The sequence below is a fragment of the Lynx canadensis genome, chromosome C2 (genome assembly GCF_007474595.2).
Source record: "Lynx canadensis isolate LIC74 chromosome C2, mLynCan4.pri.v2, whole genome shotgun sequence".
NCBI classification, from domain to species: Eukaryota; Metazoa; Chordata; class Mammalia; order Carnivora; family Felidae; genus Lynx; species Lynx canadensis.
This window is the reverse complement of record NC_044311.2, coordinates 63,395,754-63,420,525: the sequence shown is the minus strand read 5'-3', so window position 1 is coordinate 63,420,525 and position 24,772 is coordinate 63,395,754. Positions and strand designations below refer to the sequence as shown.

Sequence of the window (24,772 nt, the reverse complement as noted above, 5' to 3'; positions counted from 1 at the left end):
TTTCTAAAAATAGAATAGTAGCAAAGTATGTAAGTACTGAAAGGAAAATAAGACAAATAACTAGAAAGCCACACCATTAAATTCTCTTAGAAATTAAGAGCAGGTATTTCTACTTACCCACCTAGGACGTCAAAATACAGAGCAATCTGTCAAACTTTAAGTCTTTCACTGAAAAATGTATGAATTATAAAATAATCAAAACTATCATGTGATCTCTTGTTATTCATTCAACACATGATATAAAATCATAAATTATGTTATCAACACTATACTGTTCCTAAAGAACTACTAGAAGGGAAGCCAATGTCTCAACTGTACCGATTGTTTTCTTTGTTCATTCACTTGTTACATAAATAAAGATTCTACTTTATGAATTGTCCTGAATGAGAACATTCTTGGACACCAAGATCCAAAGGAGACATTAGAGCAGGTGGTTAAGAGCACTGGGTTGGAATTCTAACTCCATCACTTATGATTTGTGTGACTGTGGGCAAGTTATTTAACCTTTCTGTTAAGCTATTCTATTTAGTAATGAGAATTCTATTTCCTGCCAGTAAAATGGTATTGAAAAATAGTAATTATGTTGTAATAACCATGAGATTTAAATTCATTACCGTATGTAAAATGCTTGAAACAGTGCCTGACACATATAAGTACTCAATAAACATTAGCTTTTATAAGCAATCAGTTGGTTTTAAACCTGTTTGAAACCAGCATAATCTTCATATTACATAGCAGTGAAATTCAAAACATTTCATAATCTGGTAGCAGATGAACAAGAATTTGAAAAGAAAGCAAATGGCAGCCCTACTCTAACTAAAGGATAAACCCTTTTCAACAGGCAAGATATTTCTAGCACTTCCCTCTTTTTGCCGTTAAGATTCAGCAACTAGATACAATTCCTTTTTAATTCCACTCATGATAGTATTTTTGCAGAAATTAGCTTGGCCACTGGAGGGCTCTCACAGCCTCTCATTAACCCTCTATCAAAGTGATTTAATAAAAATAACCAACACAAAGAATGAACATTACAAAATACCAATAACACAAATGATATGCTCTTTTTCAAAATAATTCAGCAATATATAAAGGACTTAAATATGTATATTCTTTGATCCAGCTTCTAAAAGTCTACCTAAGAAAATCATTATAAAAGTATTCAATTAAGTTTTTCAACTTACATTTCAACTAAGTGTTCAGTTAAGAAGCAAATATGCTGGGGCACTTTCCTGGCTCAGTCAGCAGAGTATGCGACTCTTGATGTCAGGGTCATGTGCATCTGTGTTTGGCTGTATGGTTGGTGGAGGTATCAAGAGGGGAAAGAAGTTAGATAAAACTCTTCTCGAAAGGAAGGGGGTGTTGGGCACCTGGGTGGGTCAGTTGGTCAAGCATCCAACTCTTGATTTTGGATCAGGTCTTGATCTCAGGCTTGTGAATTCAAGTCCCACACTGGGCTCCACACTAGGTGTGAAGCCTACTTAAACAAAAAAATAAAAAAATAAAAAAAAAAACAAAGCAAGCAAACAAATGAAAGATCCAAAATCAATAACCAAACTATAAATCCTGAGGAACTAAAAAAAAAAAAAAAAAAGAGTAGGGGCCCCTGGCTGTCTCATTCAGTGGAGCATATGACTCTTGATCTCAGGGCTGTGAGTTCTAACCCCATGCTGGGTGTAAAGAATACTTAAAAATAAAATCTTAAGGGACGCCTGGGTTGCTCAGTCAGACTTCGGCTCAAGTCATGATCTCACAGTTCATGAGTTCAAGCCCTGCGTCAAGCTCTGTACTGACAGCTCAGAGCCTGGAGCCTGCTTCAGATTCTGTGTCTCCCTCTCTCTCTGCCCCTCCCCTGCTCATGTTTGCTCTCTCTCACACACAAAAAAAATAAACATTAAAAAAAGAAAAAAAATCTTAAAAAAAATAAAATAAATTTAAAAATAAAAAAAAGAAGGGTAAACCAAACTCAAGTTCAGTAGAAGGAAAAAATAAAGATAAGAGTGGACATAGAGAAGAAAAAACAGTAGAGAAAATCAGTAAAATCAAAAGCTGGTTCTTTGAAAAGATCACAAAATTGATGAAACTTTAGCTAGATTGACTAAGGAAAAAGAAGACTCAAACTCCTAAAATCAGAAATGAAAAATGGAACATTTCTACTTATTTTACAAAAATAAAAGGGATTTTTAAGAGAGTACTATCAACAATTATGTGCCATCAAAAAAGATAACCTGGATGAAATGGACAAATTCCTACAAACACGCCATGCACCAAAAATAACTCATGAAGAAATAAAAAATTTGAATAAACCTGTAATTAGTAAGATTAAATCACTAATCAAAAACCTCCCAACAATGCAAAGTGGTGCAGCCTCTCTGGAAAACAGCGTGGAGGTCCATCAAAAAATGTAAAATAGGACTACCCTAAGACCCAGCAATAGCACTGCTAGGAATTTACCCAAGGGATACAGGAATGCTGATTCATAGGGGCACATGTACCCCAATGTTTATAGCAGGGCTTTCAACAATAGCCAAATTATGGAAAGAGCCCAAATGTCCATCAACTGATGAATGGATAAAGAAGATGTGGTTTACATATACAATGGAATACTACTTGGCAATGAGAAAGAATGAAATCTGGCCATTTGAAGCAACATGGATGGAACTGGAGGGTATTATGCTAAGTGAAATAAGTCAGTCAGAGAAAAACAGGTATCGTATGTTTTCACTCATGTGGATCTTGAGAAACTTAACAGAAGACCATGGGGAAGGGGAGGGGGGGAAATAGTTACAAACAGAGAGGGAGGGAGGCAAACTCTTAAATATGGAGAACAAACTGAGGGTTGATGTGGGGTGGGGGAGAGGGGAAAGTGGATGAAGGACACTGAGGAGGTTGCTTGTTGGGATGAGCACTGGGTGTTGTATGTAAGCCAATTTGACAATAAATTATATTAAAAAAACAAAAGCAAACGAAAAAAAACAAAAACAAAAAAACTCCCAACAAAGAAAAGTGCAGAACCAGATGGCTTCAGTGGGGAGTTCTACAAAACACTCCCCACTAACTGGTTCACTAACACCAGTATTTCTCAAACTCTTCCAAAAAATCAAAGCACAGGGGTGCCTGGGTGACTCAGTCAGTTAAATGTCCCACTCTTGATTTGGGCTCAGGTCATGATATCAGGGTTTGTGGATTTGAGCCCCACATTGGGCTCTGCACAGGCAATGCAGAGCCTGCTTGGGATCCTCACTCTTCTCTCTCTGCCCTTCCCCAGCTCGTGCTCTCTCTCAAAATAAATAAACAATAAACAAACATTTTTTAAGAAAGATTCTTGAGGCACGTGAGTGGCTCAGTCAGTTAAGCGTCAGAGTCTTGATTTTGGCTCAGGTCATGATCTCAGCGTTCGTGAATTCAAGCCCTGCATCCAGCCCTACACTGACAGTGCGGAGCCTGCTTGGGATTCTCTCGGTCTGTCTCTCTCCCTCTCTCTCTGCCCTTCTCCCGTGCATTCTCTCTCTCTCTCTCTCTCTCTCTCTCTCTCTCAGAATAAATAAACTTCAAAAAAAATTTTTTAAAGATTCTTTCTCCCTCTGCCCCTCCTCCATGTTCTTGCACTTTCACTCTTTCCCTTTCTCTTAAAAAAATAAATAAAAATAAAATGAATCTTAAGAAAAAAAAAATCAAAGCACAGAGAACACTTCCTAAGTCATTCTGTGAGGCTAGGATTATCCCAATACTAGGACCAATGACACTACAGAAAACAAAACCTACAGACCAATATCTTTTATGAGTATTGATGCAAAAGCCCTCAACAAAATGCTAAATTCAACATATTAAAAACTAAATAAATGTATCAAATTAACATAGTGTACACCTTAAATTTACACATTGTAGGTCAAATATATTTCATTTAAATAAATAACAGCATATTAAACGGATTATTCACCATGAGCAATGGAATTTATTCTTGGAATGCAAAAGATAGTTCACCTTACGAAAACCAAGCAATGTAACACATCACAAAAACAGAAGGGGAAAAAAAACCACATGATCATCTTAAGTGTTGCAGAAAAAGTATTTGACAAAATTCAACACCTTTCCATGATAAAAACACTCAATAAGCTAGATATAGATGGAATTTTTTCAACATAAGTAGGCCGTATATGAAAAATCCACAGCTGACATTACACACAATGATGAAAGACTAAAAGCTTTCTCTCCAAGATCAAGAACTAAACAAAGATGCCTGCTTTCACCACTTCTATTCAATATAGTATTGGAGGTTCTAGCTGGAATAATTAGGCAAGAAAAATGAATAAAAAGCATCCAGATTAAAAAGGAAGAAGTAAAATTATTTGTTTACAGATGATTCGATCTTACATGTTAAAAATTCCACACATGATAAAATTGTTACACCTAATAAATAAATTCAGCAAAGTTCCAGGATACAAAATTAATACACAAAAACTAATTGCATTTTCTACAAACTAGCAATGAACAATCTTAATGGAAATTAATAAAATCCCATTTACAATGCATCAAAAAGAACAAAATATGTAAGAATAAATCTGAGGGGAAAATCTTGTACATTGAAAACTATAAAACATTGCTGAAAGAAATTAAAGACCTAAATAAATGCAAAGATATCCCATGGTCATAGACTGGAAGACCTAATATCATTAAGATGACAATACCATCTAAAGTGATCCAGATTCAGTGAAATGCCTAACAAAATTTCAATGGTGTTTTTTGTAAAAATAGAAGAACCCACCCTAAATTCACATGGAATATCAAGGGACCCAAAATAGGCAAAACAATCTTGAAAAAGAACAAATTTGGAAGACTCTCACTTCCTCATTTCAAAACTTACTACAAAGCTACAGTAACCAAAAGAGTGTGATACTGGTATAAGGACAGATACATAGACCAGTGGAATAAAACAGAGAGCCCAGAAATAAAACTTCACACATATGGTCAATGATTTTGGACAAAGGTGTCAAAACCATTCAACAGGAAGGACAGTTTTCAATAAATGATGCTGTGAACTGGATACCCATATGCAAAAGAATAAAATTGGACTCTTACCTGACATCAGACACAAAAGTAACATAATGTGGATCAAAGACCTAAATGGAAAAGCTAAAGCAATATAAATCTTAGAAGAAAACATAGGGGGAAATTACTGTTTAATAGGTACATAGTTTCTGTTTGGGATAATGAAAAAGTCTGAATATAGTGGTGATAGTCGAACATTGTGAACGTACCCATTGCCACTGAATTACACTCTTAAAAATAGTCAAAATGTTAACTTTTACGTTATGTGTATTTTGCCACAAAAAATTTGGGAAGTTATGGTAATCAGACTCTAGAATGGTCCTCAGTAATCCCTGCCTCCTGGTATTCCATACCCTTCTGTAATCTTCTCCAATCGCATATGGGCTGGACTTGGGACTCACTTAGTCTAAGCAACCAAAGAAACTGGCATCATTCTTTCTCTCCTTTGGATCATTCATTTGTGGGAAGCCATCTACCACGCTGTACAGAGCTCCATGGACAGGTCCATACAGTAGGGAACTGAACACCTGTCAATAACCGTATGAATAAACTTGCAAGCAGATCCTCCAGCTGTCAAGCTCCCAAATGACTTCAGCCCCAGGTAACATAGTAACTGCACACTACTAAGAGGTCCTGAACCATCACACCCTGCTAACCTGCCTTTGCATTTCTGATTTTCAGATACTGTGTGAAATGTTATTTCCAGCAGCTAAATTGGGGAGTAATTTGTTATGCTGTCATAAACCACTAATACCAGAGGTGGGGATAGAGGAATAAGGGAAAGATGTGAAAACAAGAGAATACATCATGAAGAAAATCATCGCAAATGCTGGTATGTTCTGCACCTGAAATATTGCATAAAACGTCTTATTTAGGGGCACCTGGGTGGTTCATGTCAGTTAAGCATCCGACTTTGGCTCAGGTAACTATCTCACCACCTCACTGCTCAGGAGTTCAGGCCCCATGTCGGATTCTGTGCTGACATCTCAGAGCCTAGAGCCTGCTTCGGATTTTGTCTCTGTCTCTCTCTGCCCCTCCCCCTCTCTTTCTCTCTCAAAAATAAACGTTAAATTTTTTAAATGCCTTAATTTATAATCTTAAAAATATTTCTCAAGTTAATCATTTAGTGGTGTCACGAATAATAAACTTTAAAAGACAAAAGGAGAATATGTCAATCTTAAGAGACAAGAAAGTTGAGTTCACACAGGATATTAAGACAGCTTGAATCAGTTTCATTGGCATTAAAGTTTTTATTCAGAATTTAATCCACAATCTATACAAGTTATTTACAAGGCATGAAAATGGAAACAGCACAAAATACGATTGAGGTATAAGCTGAGAGCACAGTATGTCATGTTTCAATAAATATAATTCAAAATTTGTAAACTAAGTGACCAGATAGATGAGTCTTGTTTATAGTAAAACCATATAAAATATTTATTTCACGTGAGGTAGAGGACAGTTTTGTGTCATGTGATGCAACCACCACAGCAATTTTAACCATAAAACTGTACATCATTGGCAAAATTTTAAATTGAATTATAGTCAGTATAGTCAACAACTTGTTTCAATAGTTGCAGGACAGGTATTTCATTTACTGCTTTCACAGGTTAGAAATTCAGAAATAATTTAAGACTACTGTGTTGGCTTAAAATCATCAGGATAAGCAAATACTTCTAACAGGATGGTTAAAAGCAAGTGTATTTTATGTTTCCCAAACTATAACTCCCCCCAAAGTTGTCCTAGATTAAGCAATTCTTTTAGCAGGACGTTTTTACTAGAACTACTTTAAGTATGCTGTGCTTTATTTTCAAGTGAGGTATCTATATTGAAGAAAAAATCTTACAAATTTCTTTTACATTCAACTAAATACACTATTGTGTTTTCTGGGCTTAATTTTTAAATTTCAGTTTTTACATTTGATCATTTTCTAATTCAAAAACAGTAGCGCTATATAAGACATTTAAGTCTATTACTAAAGAAAAAGGCTCCAGGTTGCATTATGCAGCTTAGAAGCCATCTAAAATGGAAAGATTTTACAAAAAAATTTTAAAAAAGAAAGAAAAAAAAACTGTCCTTTTAAAAAGACGCAATACAGAATACCCATACAAATTTCTTCCAGTAATGGAAATGCTTCAGTATCCTATAATAGAAAAAAAAATTTAAGCTGTTTATTCAATCCCACAACGTATAATACAGCAGTAATGTGTCTCTATTGCTGACAGCTTCAATAAAAATTAACAAGTAGTTCTAAGCACGGAAATAGATGTACAGTATGAGCACAAACTTTTCATTATATTGACTTTTAATGTCCTGTCGTGCAGATTAAATGCGTAAGAGCAAATGAAAATGTGGATTTTCCCCTATGCAATCAAAACAGAAGTCATTGAGAAGAAAACATTAGAAGCTGATCAAAAACCTTCAGCATCAGCTTTACAACTAACTTTAGGGAAATCTCTTGAACGCACTTCATATTACTCGAGTTTCCTTACCATTCTACTTTCCTTCAAACAGAAGTCATAGATGTGCAAAGAAAATTGGTTGTTCGGTCATGACTTCTGAAAACATATGGATAACCTGCGAATATCATTGTACTCAATCTATTTCACCTACTTTAGCAACTGTTTTTAATTCAATATGTACAAATGATTTTATATCTCAATTGGTAATATATTAAATATGTTATAAAATTAGTTCAAGAAGCATAAACATCCCGACTCTCATGGACACAGAAATTCAAGCAAAACAGTATGCTTTACAGAACTAAAGCACAAGCCAAACTTATGTGGTTGGTCAAATCTTTGATAGTGTTACAGTTGCATTTGTGAAATCAGGGTGGTTTAGAGCTTCCTCATGACAGCAGGTTTTACATTTACTACCTTATAGATTTGGTACCTTTTACTCGTAACATTTAAAGAATAGAAACTATCATCACCCAAATTAAACATCACCCATCACCCAGTAAGCTAATATTCTATCTTTTTTTCCTTAAGATGCTCTAGCACTTTTGCTAGGCCGTTCTTTAATGCAGCTTTTTAAAGTAAATATTTTTATATTTTTCCTAAAAAGAATAATATTACAAAGTCTGAGGCAAAATCTGCTTGTCTAATGAATTGGCACACAAAACTAACACCAAAACAAACTTTAAGCTAGCAACCAACACACAAATGAGCATGCAAAGTATAGAAGAATAAGTTTATATGGATAAAGTTATTTCAGCAGAGCCACTTTTAAAGTATTACAAAATCTATTTTCAAGCTATGTGGTGCAGTTTAACTTAAATTACTTTTAACTAGAATAGGCATAATATTTACAATTGACTAAAAAGCTATTATTTTCAAGGAAGACAGACATAAACCTATGGCACATCAATGTATCTTCTGGAAAATGAAGACTATACAATTTCATGTGGCAAGTTTTCCTTACACAAAGGACTAGAAAAAATATTTCTTAGTCAATTCAACATCAAGAGTTTATGATAATTTAAAGGTGTTTAAGCACTGCTTAGAATTTTAAAATAAAATATTTCAAATCGCCAATTTGTTTTAGAACTTTTGGGTTGAAACTTAAGTAAGCTTGTCATTTACTATGTAACATAAGCACAAAGATTTTTTAATAAATTAGAAAAATGAAATTATAAGGCTTGAGTTTATCTCCCAAAAAGCTTACTGTGACACAACTGAAATGAACTTTATCATAAAATGTCTTCATGATTTTTCTTTCTCCAGATCGAAATAAATGGTATTAGGAGATTATATCATTTTTAACATTGGCTCCTGTATGTCATTTTAACATTGTTCCTCCTGAAGAGACTCCAAGAATCAACAAATTAAACTGCAGGGTTAATATAGTAAAATTAAATGGAAAATAGAAAATACACATTTAGATCACACTCTTTGTAAAGAACTATACTTTGAGAAGTACAAAAATTCCTTTAGGATATGTAAGTACCATTAAGCAAAATACGAAAATAACTGGCTGAATGATAACCTACTGATTTTTGAAGTTCTATACCAGTAGAGCATCTATCGTCTATGCTGGGAATAGTATATAACCTTAACTCTAGCTGATTTATTTCAAAAATAAATTTAGCTCTCAAGTAATTTTCATACAGTACCCTACATGAGAACCATAAACATAAAATTACTGGAATAATAATATCAGTAAATGTAACTTCAGGAAACTTCCTTTAAAAAATGCATACTAAGAACTTACCTAGTATTTTTTAAGCCAAGAGTTAAAGAATATGAAATTTTGCCATTAAGAATGACAGACTTTTCTGTGCAAAAAAAAAGTGCAGAAGATTTGTCCTCCCCCCCAACTATGGAATTTCTTTGTCTTCTAAAAATTATCTAAAAACCTTTTAGTAGCAGGTAACTAAACTTCCCTATATTAACCTCTCATACACTATCAGGTGACTGTAAATTCCTGATTTTGATATTAAGTAGTAATTGAAAATGGTCCATTCGTGCAAATATTGATAAGACTTAACATTTAAACATACAAAAATCCAAAATAACCTCAAGGATTTAATTTTTACAATTTAAGGAAAAATGAACCCATTAAGGAAAACAAATCTATTATATAAATTTCAGTAAGACCATAACTACATATAAAAACTGTACAGGAGGATTATGGATTGTATACAAACTGATATACATCAATGGTATCAGTTTTTCTCAAGAACATTAATATTTTCACACCTCTATTAACAACATAAACAAAAGTTCAAAAATTATTACATTTTATTCCCTCTTCTAAAGTTGCTACATAAAAAAAATTCTAAATACAACCACATTTAACCAAAAAACAATTACAACCACTTCTTGTGTTTTAACAGCAGCGTATAACAAAGTATGTTATCCTTCCTCATTATGCCTATGGGGTGTGCTATAACCCCATCAATGAAATTCCTCTTTTGACAAAATGTCTCTTAGGAGACATTAAAAAGAAAAGAACTGGTGGAAATTCATTATATGAACCAAATAAAAGCAATTTATATATAATAATGAGTAAAACTGTTATCAATTTAGAAAGGAGATTGTGTTAATGAAAAAATGGAGATTCAACTCCTTCAATAGCTCTATATATTTGAAATATGAAGTCACTAATGTATGTAAAATTGAGTGTGAATATGGATAACAAAACTGACCACAACTATCCATCACACAATGCGGCTTTTAAAAAGTGTACAACTGCTAAATTTGCAACAGAATCTAGGCAGATTATCTAACAGTTGAAACATGTACTACTGTCACTAAGCCAATTGAAAAAAAAGTACAAAGAAACACACATTTTCATTCATTTGGAAAATGTAAAAATTTATGTACTAATATATAATCTCTTCACTTTCTCTGATCTACAAATGGATAGAATGCCTAGTTATCTTCATGCAGACAAGTTATTCAGAATTCAATAATCAAAGCACACACAGAAAGAACAAAAATAAACCCTGTTGGGAAACACAGACGTATCTCTTTAAAGGTTTCTATTCTTTAGCAGTCTTGGATGATTTCAAAATCTGCAGCTTCAGCTCTTTTATCATCATCTCTAACTCTGTCTTGCCTCCCGTTCCTGTCTGAGTTCATCTTGGAGTTCTTGCCTATCAGCCTCGGCGTGGTCCAATCTCTGTCTCAGTTCTGCCAACTGTGGGATTTAAAAGACTGTGTCAGTTTTCATTCAGTTTTGTTTTCCATTTAGTCCTCAGATCATGGCAAAGACCTGCTTTCAAATTACTTTTTACAAAATGAACTACTTCATGCATATTACAATCTCTTGATTAATACTATTCGTCTGACTCTGACATAGCACTGAATTGAAAGAAAAACAAAGGGAAGAGAACTAACATAACACCTAGAGCACTTTCATTATGCCCTACACTTTGATATACCTCTCACACAGCCTGCTCATGGTAAGGGTTATTTGATCACCTTCCCAGTGAGCTACTATTCATTTTTGCTCGAGAGCTTCTGAACATAGCGGGCAACAGTTCATGTCTGTAATTTGTTGATGTGAAAGCCCATATTCTATATTAAGATAATGTAACATTGCTATTCAAAAGCTAGTAGGTAGCATTTTGGGCAACTACAGAAACCTAATGAAAGTTTAATAAAGCAATCAAAATAGAAAAATCATCTTGGATGATACAGCTTAAACTTGTGTTTGAACAGAATTATCTATTTTTAAATCTTGCCCAATGAAATGAGCTTGATAAAAAGTAACTTCTTTAATAGAGAAGGTAACAACCTCAATTTCCACACTGAAAGGGCAACATTATACAAACTGAGTAATTCTTACCTGTGCTGCATATTCAGCCTCTTTGTCTTTTCTAAATTTGAATCACAGGTACATTTTTGCTTCATTACCTGCTCTAATTTTTTCTCTAAGTCTTTCTGTTCAATATAAAATTCTTCCATTCTCTGAGCATGTTCATTCTGTAAAGATTCAAGCTCTTTCTGTAAATTCTGCTGCTCTTCAGTGAGTTCCTTCATAGCTTTTGAACTACTCAACATTTCAACTTCCTGTAATATGAAGAATTACAATACAATTTTTATTTTATTTCCATCATGTTAAAAATTCCAATGCAGGAAAAAAAATAGGTCAGAAAACATCTAATATTCAGCTGTCGTATCAGTTTTATATAGAAGTAATTATCTTGAAAACATCTCTAAAAATTTAAAAGAAAATTGCTTATGAGTAACAAAACTCTAAACAATCTTAAACACATCTACAATCTCTTGTTTCTTAAGATATGCAAAAGCCTGTTTTTCACAATAGACTATCATTTAGATTTTACCATCTGAAGTTGTTGCTTCTTCTGCAAAATTGAGTTCAGTTTTTCCTGTTGTTTTACGTAAGTTCTCATTACTTCTTCCATGATTTTTCCTTATCATCCTCACAAATGATATCTTGACAAGAAGTGGCGACGAAGCTACAATATCACGGTCAATTCCTGTCTGCTTGTGTCTCTGATGAAATTGCAAGTGGTAGACTCGGGTTTCTTTTTACTTGTCGAATTATTTGAGACTGATGGATCTTTGAGAGGAAAAATGAGGGTAACAAAAAATGAGCATCACTGTTAAAAAGTCACTAGAAACAATCCACAAGTGAAAAATTTCATTTACAAATAAAATAAAAATAATAAATAATAAACTTAAGAAAAGTAGTGCAAGACTTCTACAATGAAAACTACACAATAAAGTATCATTGAAAGAAATTAAAGACCTAAATAAATGAAAAGACACCCCATGTTCATGGATTGGAAGACTTACTACAGTTAAGATGGGGCCATGAACTAAATGTCAGTGACCACAAAATTCAGTATGTTGAAATACTAATGGCCAATGATGGTAATAGGAGGCGGGGGCTTTGGGAGATAATTAGGTCATAAGACCTATGATGGAATCTATGCCTTTATAAAAGAGACTCCAGAGACCTCTCCTGCCTTTTCCATCATGTGAGGACTTCCATCATGTATCTGAGCAGAACACAGACATTTATGAACCAGGAAGCAGGGCCCTGCCAGACACCAAATCTGCTGATGCCCTGATCTTGGACTTCCCAGCCTCCAAGAAGTATGAAAAATAAATGTTGTGGTATAAGCCACCCAGTCTGTGGTATTTTTTGTTACAGCAGCCTGAACAGACTAAGATAGATGGTAATACTCCCCAACGGGAATCTACTTTTTCAATGCAATTCCTATCAAAATCTCACCTGGCTTGTGGCAAAAATTGACAAGCTGATTCAGAAACTCATATGAAAATGCAAGGAATCCAAAATAGTCAAAACAATCTTGAAAAACAACAAATGTGTAGGACTCACAATGCCCAATTTCAAAGCTTATTACAAAGCTACAGAAAGCAAGACTCTGTACTGGCATAAACACTGAATACAGAATAAACCCATACTTTCATGGGCCACTGGTATTTGACAAGGGCACCAAACAATTCAGTCAGGAGGGAACAGTCTTTTCAACAAATAGTGTTGGAACAACTGCATTCATATACAAAGATGAGGTTGAACCTCACACTGTATGTAAAAATTAACTCCAAAATGGAACAAAATCCTAAATGTAAGAGCTAAAACTTTATATGCACATCTTTGTGATCTTGAATTTGGGCAATGGTTTTTGAGAATAACATCTACATAAGCAATCAAAGACAAATAAATTGGACTTCATCAGAATTTAGAACTTTTGTGCTTCAAAAACACCAACAATAAATGAAAGACAACTGATAGAATGGCAAATCATGTATCTGATATGGGTCTACTATCCAGAATATAAAGAACACTTACAAGTCAATAGTAAAGAGACAAATAATCCAAAGTAAAAATACGCAAAGGATCTGAAGAGATTCAATAAAACATGGAAAGGTACTCAATATCATTAGTCATTGGAGAACTGCAAATCAAAACCATGATATACCACTTTACAGCAACTAGGGTGGCTATAATCAAAAGACAACAATAAGTGTTGACAAAGATGTGCAGAAACTGGAACCCTCATAAGCTGCTGGTGAGAAGGAAAATGGTATAGCTGCTTTGCAAAACAGTTTGGCAGTCCCTCAAGATGTTAAATATGATCCAGTAATTTCACTCCTAAATATATACCCAAGAGAAATGAAAAAACATGTCTACATTAAAAGGTGTGCATAAGTGTTGACAGCAGCATTATTCATTATAGCCAAAAGTGAACACAATTTGGGGTGCCTGGCAGGCTCCACTCAGTAGAGCATAAGACTCTTAATCTCAGGGTCATGACAGTTCAAGCCCCATGTTGGGCATGGAGCCTACTTTAAAAAAAAAAAAAAAGTGGACACAATTCAGTGTCCATCAACTGATAAGTGGACAAGCCAAATGTGGTATATTATCTATACAACAGAGTATTATTAAACCATAAAAAGAAACAAGTACTAAAATATCCTACAACGACTGAGAAAATATTATGCAAAGTGAGAAGTCAGACAATAAAAGGTCACATATCATATGATCTCTTTTATATGCTATGTCCAGAATAGGCAAATCTATAAAAACAGAAAATAAATAGAGGCTGGAGAAAGAGGAAAATGAGGAGTAACTTCTAATGGATTACACAGTTTCTTTTGGGGGTGAGAAAATGTCCTGAAATTAAATAGGTGTATTGATGAACAACTTTATTGAATTTACTGAAAGTCACAAAACTGTACACTTTAAAAAGGCATATTTTTATGGTACATGAACTATATCCCAACAATTTTTTACAAGTCACTAGAATCAATTTGGGAGATATACTGCAAATAAGACTTACTAGTATGCTACCGGTTATTATTTACCATATTTAAATCCAAAGAAAGCTGAATTTTAAAATCTCAAATTAAAGTATAGAAACCCCCTTGGCCCCAAGAATCTTCAACTACTCCAGGAAAGCTGCAAACAACTATCACACTTCGCCTAAGCTGTAAGCAAAGCTCTGCTGCTATAAAGAGGATAAAAGCAGCAGCATTTGTACAGATATGTCTTGTTTGGTCCACGGCACTTTAAAACCACTGTAATAGGCAGCTCTTTTATTTTTTAAGATGTCCCAGCCAGCATTCTGCTTTTATGCCATCTGCTTGGCTCTCACTCACAGCTATGAGTTTCACTCCTTGCTTATCCCATGACTAAGTTTCCCTGAGTCCTTACACCTCACTACTCTTACGTACTAAGTCTTAGCATTAGTAAATGGTTTCTCCATTCACAGCAAATTAAAAAAGGACCTTCTGAGGGGCGCCTGGGTGGCGCAGTCGGTTAAAGCGTCCGACTTCAGCCAGGTCACGATCTCGCGGTCCGTGAGTTCGAGCCCCGCGTCGGGCTCTGGGCTGATGGCTCAGAGCCTGGAGCCTGTTTCCGATTCTGTGTCTCCCTCTCTCTCTCTGCCCCTCCCCTGTTCATGCTCTGTCTCTCTCTGTCCCAAAATAAATAAATATTTAAAAAAATAAAAAATAAAAAAAAAAATAAAAGGACCTTCTGAAAAAAACTGACAGGAAAAAAAAAAAAAAAGGCAGGAAAGGAAAAAAAAAAAAGTCATACAAAAATCACCCACAGTATGAAACCATGTAGTCCACAGATCTGTAATCTTTAGCCGCGATAGCTATCACCATGCTAAAAAAAAAACTCAGAGTTTTGAAAGGTACATTTTTTTCAAGATAAAAGCTTCAATTATCTGGAACATTCTCTTACCTAGAAATCTTCTTTGAAAATGCTGAAAAAACAGAGTAATCAGATATTTGATTTCAAAAAATAATTTCTGATACTTACCCTACACGGCTACATAATTCTTTACTTGTTTTCAAATCCATTTTCTCCTGTTCCTCACAGTGAGACATCTGGATACGATACCACTTTTTGATGTTTCCCACTACTATGAGGCTTTCTCTGATGGTCTTGGTACGGTCCTACTTGTCTCTGTCTTTGTGACCTCTTTAGACTGGGATACAGCAGAAGTAAGCGACACATTTGGTGCAACCACTTTATCACACATGTATAAGTAGTAGCTACAGACGGAGAAAGGCAAAATAAGACACATATTACACTGGGTAAAAAGCAAAATACATTAAATCTATTTCTATCATTAAAAAATTTACATTAAAACAGACAACATAACAACTCAGAAAATAAGGGTCACAGAAAAGAATTCCTTAAAAATTCAGTACTTTAGGCAGTAAGTGCAAAATTATGAGTAATTTTTGTTATTTTGCAAAAAGTAATCTCTAAGCACAGAGAGATACCTACAGGGAAAGAAATTAGTCTCATCTCCTTCCCTCAAAACCACCTGAGAATTAAAGGCATCAAGCACTTTTAGAGCTATTTAATAGCCCTAAATAGGTAAGGCTTATGCTAGAAAGAAAACAGACCATATACTACTTGGAGAACCATTTTCTTGCCTGCCACCCGTCCAAAGCAAGGATCCTTGCTCTGTTATAGAGAGGCTGATTCAGTTCCACACTATAAGGCTAGAGCCAGATTCACCGCAGGCCCAATCAGGAGCTCCCAGGGCCAGTCTTCTATAGCAGTCCTGAACACCGCTACTGGGCAACAAGTCCTACTTGTTTCAAACCCCACAGAGCGATCTTCCTAAAATACTTCAGTACTTCCTAATTTGATAAAAATTCAATAGTAAGTTGACAAAACTAAGATTGAAGGCATGACATACCAATTTTGCTCAAAGCTCACATAAAATTTTCTGCAGATTACCTGAGAGACCCATGGAACAAACTGGAGCTAGATATCGAGTACCATACTATTAACTATAATCTGCATAATTTTAGCCAAAAGATGCAAACCATTTAACTGACATAATTACATTCATTCCCTAAATGCTAATGATCTCTTCTTACATCTGATTTTCTTTACGCAGTAATCTATATTGTTCCTCTTTACCAATCACATGAATTCTGCAGATGAAAACTCAGTATTCTGCTAAGAAAACGGACAGGTTTAATAATATCCAAAGAGTTACTTCAACACAATAGGAATGGTAGGAACTGTGCAAATGTAAGTAAGACTGAGATTCTTCATCACCGTGTTTGGGGGGGAGGAGGGGATATATATTTACAGCAATAAAAATCTAGGAATCGACAAAATTTTATAATCTAAGGTGATTTTATTGAAAATGTGAACACTGGATTTTGAGGGATATGGTTACTATGAAAACTTCTTAATTTCAAAAAATTCCTTGTAAAATATCAAAGGTGCATACCAAACTCTTGAAGAGTTGGTTTACCTCTTAAAAGGAAGGAAATTAAAGGAAAATTTTCAAGTTTACTTCAGGGTGTGAAAAGGAAATGATGATTTCCTAGAAAGAACATACACACCAAGAAAAGGTTATCTCAAATATTCAACACAATTTACAATTCATTTATTAACAAGCCTAAAAACTAAATAATGAATTGGCAGAGTCTAGAACAGTACCTGACACATAGATGTTGAAGGAATGAATGAATGAATGAATGAACAAACGAACAAACAAATGAGCCAATACCCACTCACCTGGGTGTAAAAATGAATGTGTCTGCGAAACATGGTCACCTTCCTGCTTTATAACAGGGTACCATGACTGTAATTCCATTCCTGATGATGTATCTATCTGTAGAAAAATGTAGAAGGGAAAAAGTTCATTGAAGGAAGATGTGATGGTTAATTTTATGTGTCAACCAGATAGGGCCATAGGATGTCTCCGGAGAACCCTAGTAAGAGTTACAGTATTTAAGAGTCATCTTCTAACAAGGCAGTCTGTCCTTAAAGTACCAAATCTAGTCACTCAAAACAACATCAACCATCCTTTCAAAAATAGTTTCAGGGGCACCTGGGTGGCTCAGTCAGTTGAGCGTCCGACTTCAGCTCAGGTCATGATCTCACAGCTCATGAGTTCGAGCCCCGTGTCGGGCTCTGTGCTGACAGCTCAGAGCCTGGAGCCTGCTTCAGAGTCTGTGTCTCCCTCTCTCTGCCCTCCTCAATTCATGCTCTGTCTCTGTCTCTTAAAAATGAATAAATGTTAAAACAAAAAAAATTTTTTAAAAATAGTTTCAGTATGCATGTTCAACATGGATTATCAGAAATGATTTCATAAAATTTCATACTTATGGAATCTATTTTTTAAATGCTTTTTAATTTTTAGTGTTTATTTTTTGAGAGAGATGGAGCGTGAGCAGGAGAGAGGCAAAGAGACAGGGAGGCACAGAATCTGAAGCAGGTTCCAGGCTCTGAGCTGTCAGCACAGAGCCTGATATGGAGCTTGAACCCATGGACCATGAGATGATGACCTGAGCTGAAGTCAGATGCTTATCTGACTGAGCCACCCAGGCGCCCCTATTTTAATGTTTATTTGAGAGAGAGCAAGAGAGAGCGTGCAAGCAAGGGAGGGGCAGAGGGAGAGGAAAGAGAATCCTAAGCAGATTCCCTCACAGCTGTGAGATCATGACCTGAGCTGAAATCAAGAGTCAGATGCTTAACCCACTGAGCCAGCCAGGCACTGCTGGAATCTATTTTTTAAAACCATTTTATTTTATTTTTTTAATTTTTTTTTCAACGTTTTTATTTATTTTTAGGACAGAGAGAGACAGAGCAAGAACGGGGGAGGGGCAGAGAGAGAGGGAGACACAGAATCGGAAACAGACTCCAGACTCCGAGCCATCAGCCCAGAGCCTGACGCGGGGCTCGAACTCACGCACCGCGAGATCGTGACCTGGCTGAAGTCGGACGCTTAACCGACTGCGCCACCCAGGCGCCCCTTAAATCCATTTTAAATAGCACCTTACAAATGTACAGCATTGGTAAGTTCCGATCCTTCTTGCTGCTACAATCAGCTAGAATATACCCTTTCCCTACAGTATTTGTTAATGGATTAGATGGCATTCTATAGCAACAAATATTTACCAGCGGAGTGAGGTCACTAAGATGGCAACATAGGTTGTTCCTGACTTTGCCCCACCACCCCCCGCCACACGCAAGAAAAACAACTAACATCTATTCAAGGGCAAGTCACCAGTGAGAGAATGCTGTAAACAGGGATGGGGGTGGTGAAGCTGAAGCGCGCCACCGCACCTCAGAAACGAAGACAGACTACACTAGAAGGATGAATGTTAGCTGAACCTACTGTTATCACTTCACAATATATGCAAATCAAACTATCGTGCTGTATGCCTTACACTTAGTGATGATATCGATTATTTCTGAATAAAACTGGAGGGAAGAAAAGTGAATTGATAGAGGGATGAATAGGTAGATATATAATAAAAGTATAGTGAAATGTTAAAAAAAAAGAAATTAAAAGATAAGGGAACCCAAGCAGAGCCTCACAGAGTAACCTGAGTGGAGGAGTAGAATGTCCAGAAAGACCAAGGCAAATAGAGTCTGCAGCACAGAGAAAGGTGCCCAGAGAGAACTCCACAGATCTGTGGAGGGTCTACCTCAAGAATTCAGCATAGTACCTGAGCAGCCCATGCTTGTGAGGAAATTTCTCAAAGCCGGGTCATGCCTTTCTATGAGCAGCTAATATGGTGACTGACGTGAGGGGGGTAGGAGTCCAAAGAGCAGCCAATTTATCCTATTACGGCACAACTCAAATGGGCATTATTCACTCCACAGCTCCCTACCAACTTGGATGAAACAGTGATGGGTTTGCATTGCACATTTTTACCTTCCCTCTACCCAGTCTTGCCCCTACTCCCTTCCTTTCACAGGCAACTGATCTCTAATAAACATCACAAAAAACAAACACACAAGCACCACAAAAGTTTGCCAAGCTAAACTACTTTGCCTAACACTTATCAGTAAACCATACTTCCTCATAAACTGTACCTTGTGAATAAAGGCAAAGAAGAAGGTAACCCTTTTGGCTACTTAATGAGCATCTACCTGATAAGAACTTTATACATCCTACTTAATTCTAACAATAACTTACATTAAGTAGGTATCATGATCTCCATTTTACACATTAGAAAAGTGAGGTTCAGAAACTGAGAAGATGGGGCACCTGGGTGGCTCAATTGGTTAAGCATCCGACTTCGGCTGAAGTCATGATCTCATAGTTCGTGGGTTCGAGCCCCGCGTCCGGCTCTGTGCTGACAGCTCAGAGCCTGGAGCCTGCTTCGGATTCTGTGTCTCCCTCTCTCTGCCCCTCCCCCACTCACACGCACGCACACACCCACCGCGCTCTCTCAAAAATAAACATTAAAACTATTTTCTTAATCCACAAAAATAAAAATATGGTAACTTCTATTTGTAGGAGGCCAACATTTTGGTTAAGAATGACAAGGAAGGCACCTGAGGGGCTCAGTCAGTTGAGCATCTGACACCTGACTTCAGCTCAAGCATGATCTCACGATTCATGAGATCAAGACCCACTCAGGTCATGATCTCACGGTTAGTGAGTTCAAGCCCCGCTGGCAGCACAGAGCCTGCGTGGGATTCTCTAGCCTTCTGCTCTCTCTGCTCCTCCCCTGCTTGCAGGCGCTCAAGAGCATGCTTTCTCTCAAAATAAATAAATAAACTTAAAAAAAAAAAAAAAGATGAACAAGTAATTTGAAAACTAACAAGACCACAAGACTAGGGGAAATAAGAGATTTTCAAAGGATTTAAGAATTGAGTATTCTGAGGGGACCCTAGGCTCTCTACAAGAGTACAAACAAAACAACAACACAACCTCACAATCCCGATCAATTCTAAAGTTCAGAATCTGAGGCAAAATCATATGTTTATTTATAAATAAGCCAATCTCTTGTTTACATAGTTTCTCAGATAACTTAGTTCTACAAGTAAATTAGAAAGGATATTGCTGGTAACAACGATACTAAATAATAGATGCCAGGTGACAATCGACAGCCTAAGGAGAATTACAAAATGCAAACACAAACACTAATTCAAAAGCAAGACAATCTAAGGGCTTTATCACAGACCAGGGCAAATAATTTAATAAAGCTCACTTGTCCCCTACCTTCACAACAGAGCACAGAAACTGATATTTAAGAAGTCTTGAGTTAACATGACATAGTTAAACTATATTCTATAACTTATACCAGATATAAATACTACACTGTATGCATACATACCTGCCACTTAGAAAGACTGAAAACTATTTAAGACATTTTAGAATTCAGGAAAAAGGTTAAAGTTTTTAAGAACACAGTGCTGAAAAGAGTAGCTTCATCATCCAGAAAACTCATTTAGGCAGAACATTTTTCACCAAAACACTATATGACAAGGTGTTAATAAGCATGGATAAGCTCACTGTAACAAATCAATGAAATATAGATCAGCTAGGGTGCCTGGGTGGCTCACTCGGTTAAGCATCTGACTCGATTTCAGCTCAGGTATGATCTCAGGGTCATGAGATCGAGCCTGGTGTCGGGCTCTGTGCTGAGTGTAGATCGAGTCTGCTTGGGATTCTCTCTCTCTCTCTCTCTCTCTCTCTCTCTCTCTCTCTCTCTCTCTCTCTCTCTCTGCCCCACACCTACATGCACAAGTACTCTCCCTCTCTGTCAACATAAATAAACATTAAAAAAATAGATCAGCTTCAATTAAATCGGAATTTCTTTTCTAGAAGTCATTTGTTAAACTCATTATTTAGAAAATAAAGCAAGCTCCACTTTAAATCAGTTATATATCCCAAATAATTCTGGATGTACTGCCCAAGATATCAATTGCTTCTCAGTTTTTTTTTAATTAAAATTACCAAAATTGAGACATTTTCTAAAGTTTTTTCTTGAAAAATTTTTTTAATGTTTATTTTTGAGAGAGAGAGAGAGACAGACCGTGAGTGGGGGTAGGGCTGACAGAGAGGGAGACACAGAATCTGAAGCAGGCTCCAGGCTCCAAGTTGTCAGCACAGAGCCAACGCGGGGCTCGAACTCACAGACCGTGAGATCATGACCTGAGCCAAAGTCAAGAGCTTAACCGACTGAGTCATCCAGGCGCCCCAAAAGTTTTTTCTATTATAGATATCTGGAATCTCAAATCTCCTGAATAGCAAGTTCTAAGCTTCTTGACTTGAAATCTGACTCAATTTTGATCAAGTTCATTTCAAAGCTTGATTTAAGTTTTACTATTTTATTCATGATCCAAAGCCAGTGCATATTTCTATTTTTCTATCATCTCTAAACTTCAGATGCCTCCATAAAGATTGCTAGCATTTTAAATATCCATCCCTAATTTCTGCCCTTTATTTTATTTTCTAATCTCACACAATCCAACTAACAGAATCACAGTCTAGGGATTTTAAAGAAACCCTCTTTAAAGATCACCTAGTGCAGTCCCCTAGCCAACGTCTGAATTCCCTATTCAAAATCACTGACAAGTGGCTATCCAGCCTCTGCTTGTACAGCAGCTTTAGGTCAAGGGCCCTTCTTTACTTTTGTGTATTTTCAGTACCTAGCACCATGCCTGGCATGTAGAAGACTAAATATTTGTTGAATGAATCCTGAATGACAGCTTAGCTCATTAATTCCCAGGGTGGCCTTTTATCGGTTACTGTGCTACCATGAAACTGAGAAAGAAGATAGTCTCTTTCACATTCAATATCCTTCTACTCCATGAAGTACCAGAAAGCCCAACAGTCTCTGGGGTGTATTTTAGAAATCAGACCTACAAATTAAATAATACAAATGATGGGGAAATATACAACGCTAACCATGATAAAATGTTGGGATTTGATTTTATCTAACATGTGGTAAGCCATAAACACATTTATAACAACTTATCCTAACTGTGTGTTAAAAACAATTAAGAAAAGCACATATTATACAACAGAACATTCACAGGCATGCCAGATTTTCTCATCTATTCTGCATTTGTGTCAACATACAAATTAGGTCTTCAAAAAAAGAACAGTGTAATTAAATGGCACAGCAGTGTTGCTACTACTGATCAGGAATAAAAATTAGATACCAATATATGAGCACGTATGCCTCTTATCTCACTTTTCAAGGTGGGAAGAATTTATTTACTTGGTGTTTTTAAACATCAGAATAGAATTCATTACATTACTTGGCAAAGGAGAGAAGATCACTTAGTATCTTAAGTTAGAGCCCTAAACATTTTTAAATGCTTTTATCGCCCAACTTCCCCACCATTATCTACCGCGAAATGAACAGATGGCATCCTCATCTGAAACACAGGAAAATTTTCAGACATATTATTTCATTCTTTCTCTAAGTCATAAAACACAAATAACATCTATGAAAGCAAAATTAAAACAATCCCAAAATGTACACAAGAGTAAATTTTAAATAAATAAAAATTAGGAATGTTTTATAAAAATTTCTCTAAATTTCAACCTACGGTGTTATATACACATGATCCTTTAATAATCACATTTCCTAATAAAGAACTATTGTGTTTTTGGTAGTACAATGCTTTTTAGTCTCACAATGACAAATAATTTAGAGAACTTGATTTCATTTACAAAAACAAAAAACAAAAAACAATAAACATTTTAGTCACCACTTTCTGGATACAAAAGCAATCCTACCCACTCGGCACTATTCACATATAAACATTCCAATTTATACTTAAAAAAAAAAAATCACAACACTTTACAATTCCTAGACTTATCTCCAATAATAAACTTTGCTTTTAGATGATACTCTAGTTTTTTTATAGTAGCAGATTAATATTATGACCCTTAATTAAATCCAAATGACAAATATTGATGAACTAAAGAAATCCAGATAATCCTCAACATATACTGGTAGGATTTCCAAAGTCTCTCCAAAAATTACATTAAAATTTTTTTAATATGTGGAAAAATTATTTTTAAAAACAGAATTTGGAAAGAGCTATAAGAGGTAAATTTTTAGATTGTGGTATTTATTCCTAAAACAGTATGCATACAAAGGACTAGCAGATTCGTAATTTAACAGACTATTCTAATGATGTGCTTACACAAGAAATAAAAGATAATGTGTATTAAATATACATTACTTTGTACAAGCCCAACATAAATCATTAGCAACCTTACTAAACACATGACTGAATACACAGCTAAGCAATAACTCCTTAGGAATAAAGTGGATATACCTGTCAGGGCCTTTTTGCTGTGTTATTATAATACTAAGGCATTCAAGTGGTCAATAAATGATTTCAGAAGGACACAAAGACACCCTACCACACAGCTGCCAACAACTCTTACTGAAAGAAACTGAATCTCTCACTGAAGGATCAAGTTTCCTCAGTACTTCCAACATGTTGTGAATGAGCGTTTCAACAACTGAAAGAGGAATAGTGTTACAAGGTAGCAAATAGCTACTTAAGAGATTTTAAGGCTCAATCTTGTGCCTCACTTCATTGTAATTATTAGAATTAATCAACCTAATGCAAAACTGAAACAATATGATCTAAGCACCTCCACTAAATTACCAAAACCAGATAGATCTTCTGGAGATATAGCAATGTCTGCTGCTCCCCCACACTGAAAGACACCACCTATTTCACAAAGCCAATTTTAAGTTTAAATAAGTGCTCAAAGATGCTCACAGGAAAAGCAAAGGCTCACGTTTTTATAATGTGCAACTATTATCTTAAATCCTTTATGGAAATAAAGCCATGTGAAGTTAGTAGTATGATACCACTCCCTTCACAATGTGAAGGAAAAGGAGCAAACTGATATAAGTCCTGTTAAGCTCCTACTTCTAAAATAATAAAAAAATATATAATAAGTTTATTTATTTAAGTAATCTCTACACCCAATGTGGGGTGCGAACCCACGACCCTGAGATCAAGAGTCACGTGTTCCTCCAATATGAGCCAGCCAGACACCCCTAAAAATAAAATTTTTATACTGGAATTTTACAAGAGACCAATTCATTTAATATGACAATACCTTAGCAATCTCCATGTCACATACATCTTTTCACTAAAATATCTGTATAAATCTAAGGTTTTGCTTTTCCAGCCCATTTCAACATATGCTTTTTCAAAAAATGTTTACTTTTGAGAGAGAGAGAGAGAGAGAGAGAGAATGAGTGGGGGAGGGGCAGAGAGAGAAGGGGACAGAGGATCCAAAGCAGGCTCCACGCTGACAGCAGTGAGACCAATGTAGGGCTGGAAGAACCCACAAACCCACAAACCATAAGATCATGACCTGAGCCAAAGTCGGTCGCTCAACCTACTGAGCCACCCAAGGGCCCCCCAGCTATGTGCTTTTTAAAAAAATTATGATGGTGCCTTCCCCACCACGGTCTGTCACTTAAAAATAAGTAAACATTAATAAAAA

General features: G+C 35.8%; 1 protein-coding gene across 1 annotated transcript in view; it reads right to left on the bottom strand.

The window, feature by feature from the left end:
• Positions 1-6,276: 6,276 nt before the first annotated feature.
• The window catches only part of SKIL (SKI like proto-oncogene), a 28,217-nt gene continuing 9,721 nt past the window's right edge, over positions 6,277-24,772 (bottom strand). The window contains 12 exon segments of the mRNA XM_030329379.1: positions 6,277-10,602; positions 10,605-10,692; positions 11,344-11,375; positions 11,378-11,567; positions 11,843-11,934; positions 11,937-11,957; positions 11,960-12,004; positions 12,007-12,083; positions 15,325-15,377; positions 15,379-15,435; positions 15,437-15,557; positions 17,049-17,149. Of these exon segments, the coding sequence (XP_030185239.1) occupies positions 10,535-10,602; positions 10,605-10,692; positions 11,344-11,375; positions 11,378-11,567; positions 11,843-11,934; positions 11,937-11,957; positions 11,960-12,004; positions 12,007-12,083; positions 15,325-15,377; positions 15,379-15,435; positions 15,437-15,557; positions 17,049-17,149 (945 nt within the window). The 3' untranslated portion in view covers positions 6,277-10,534.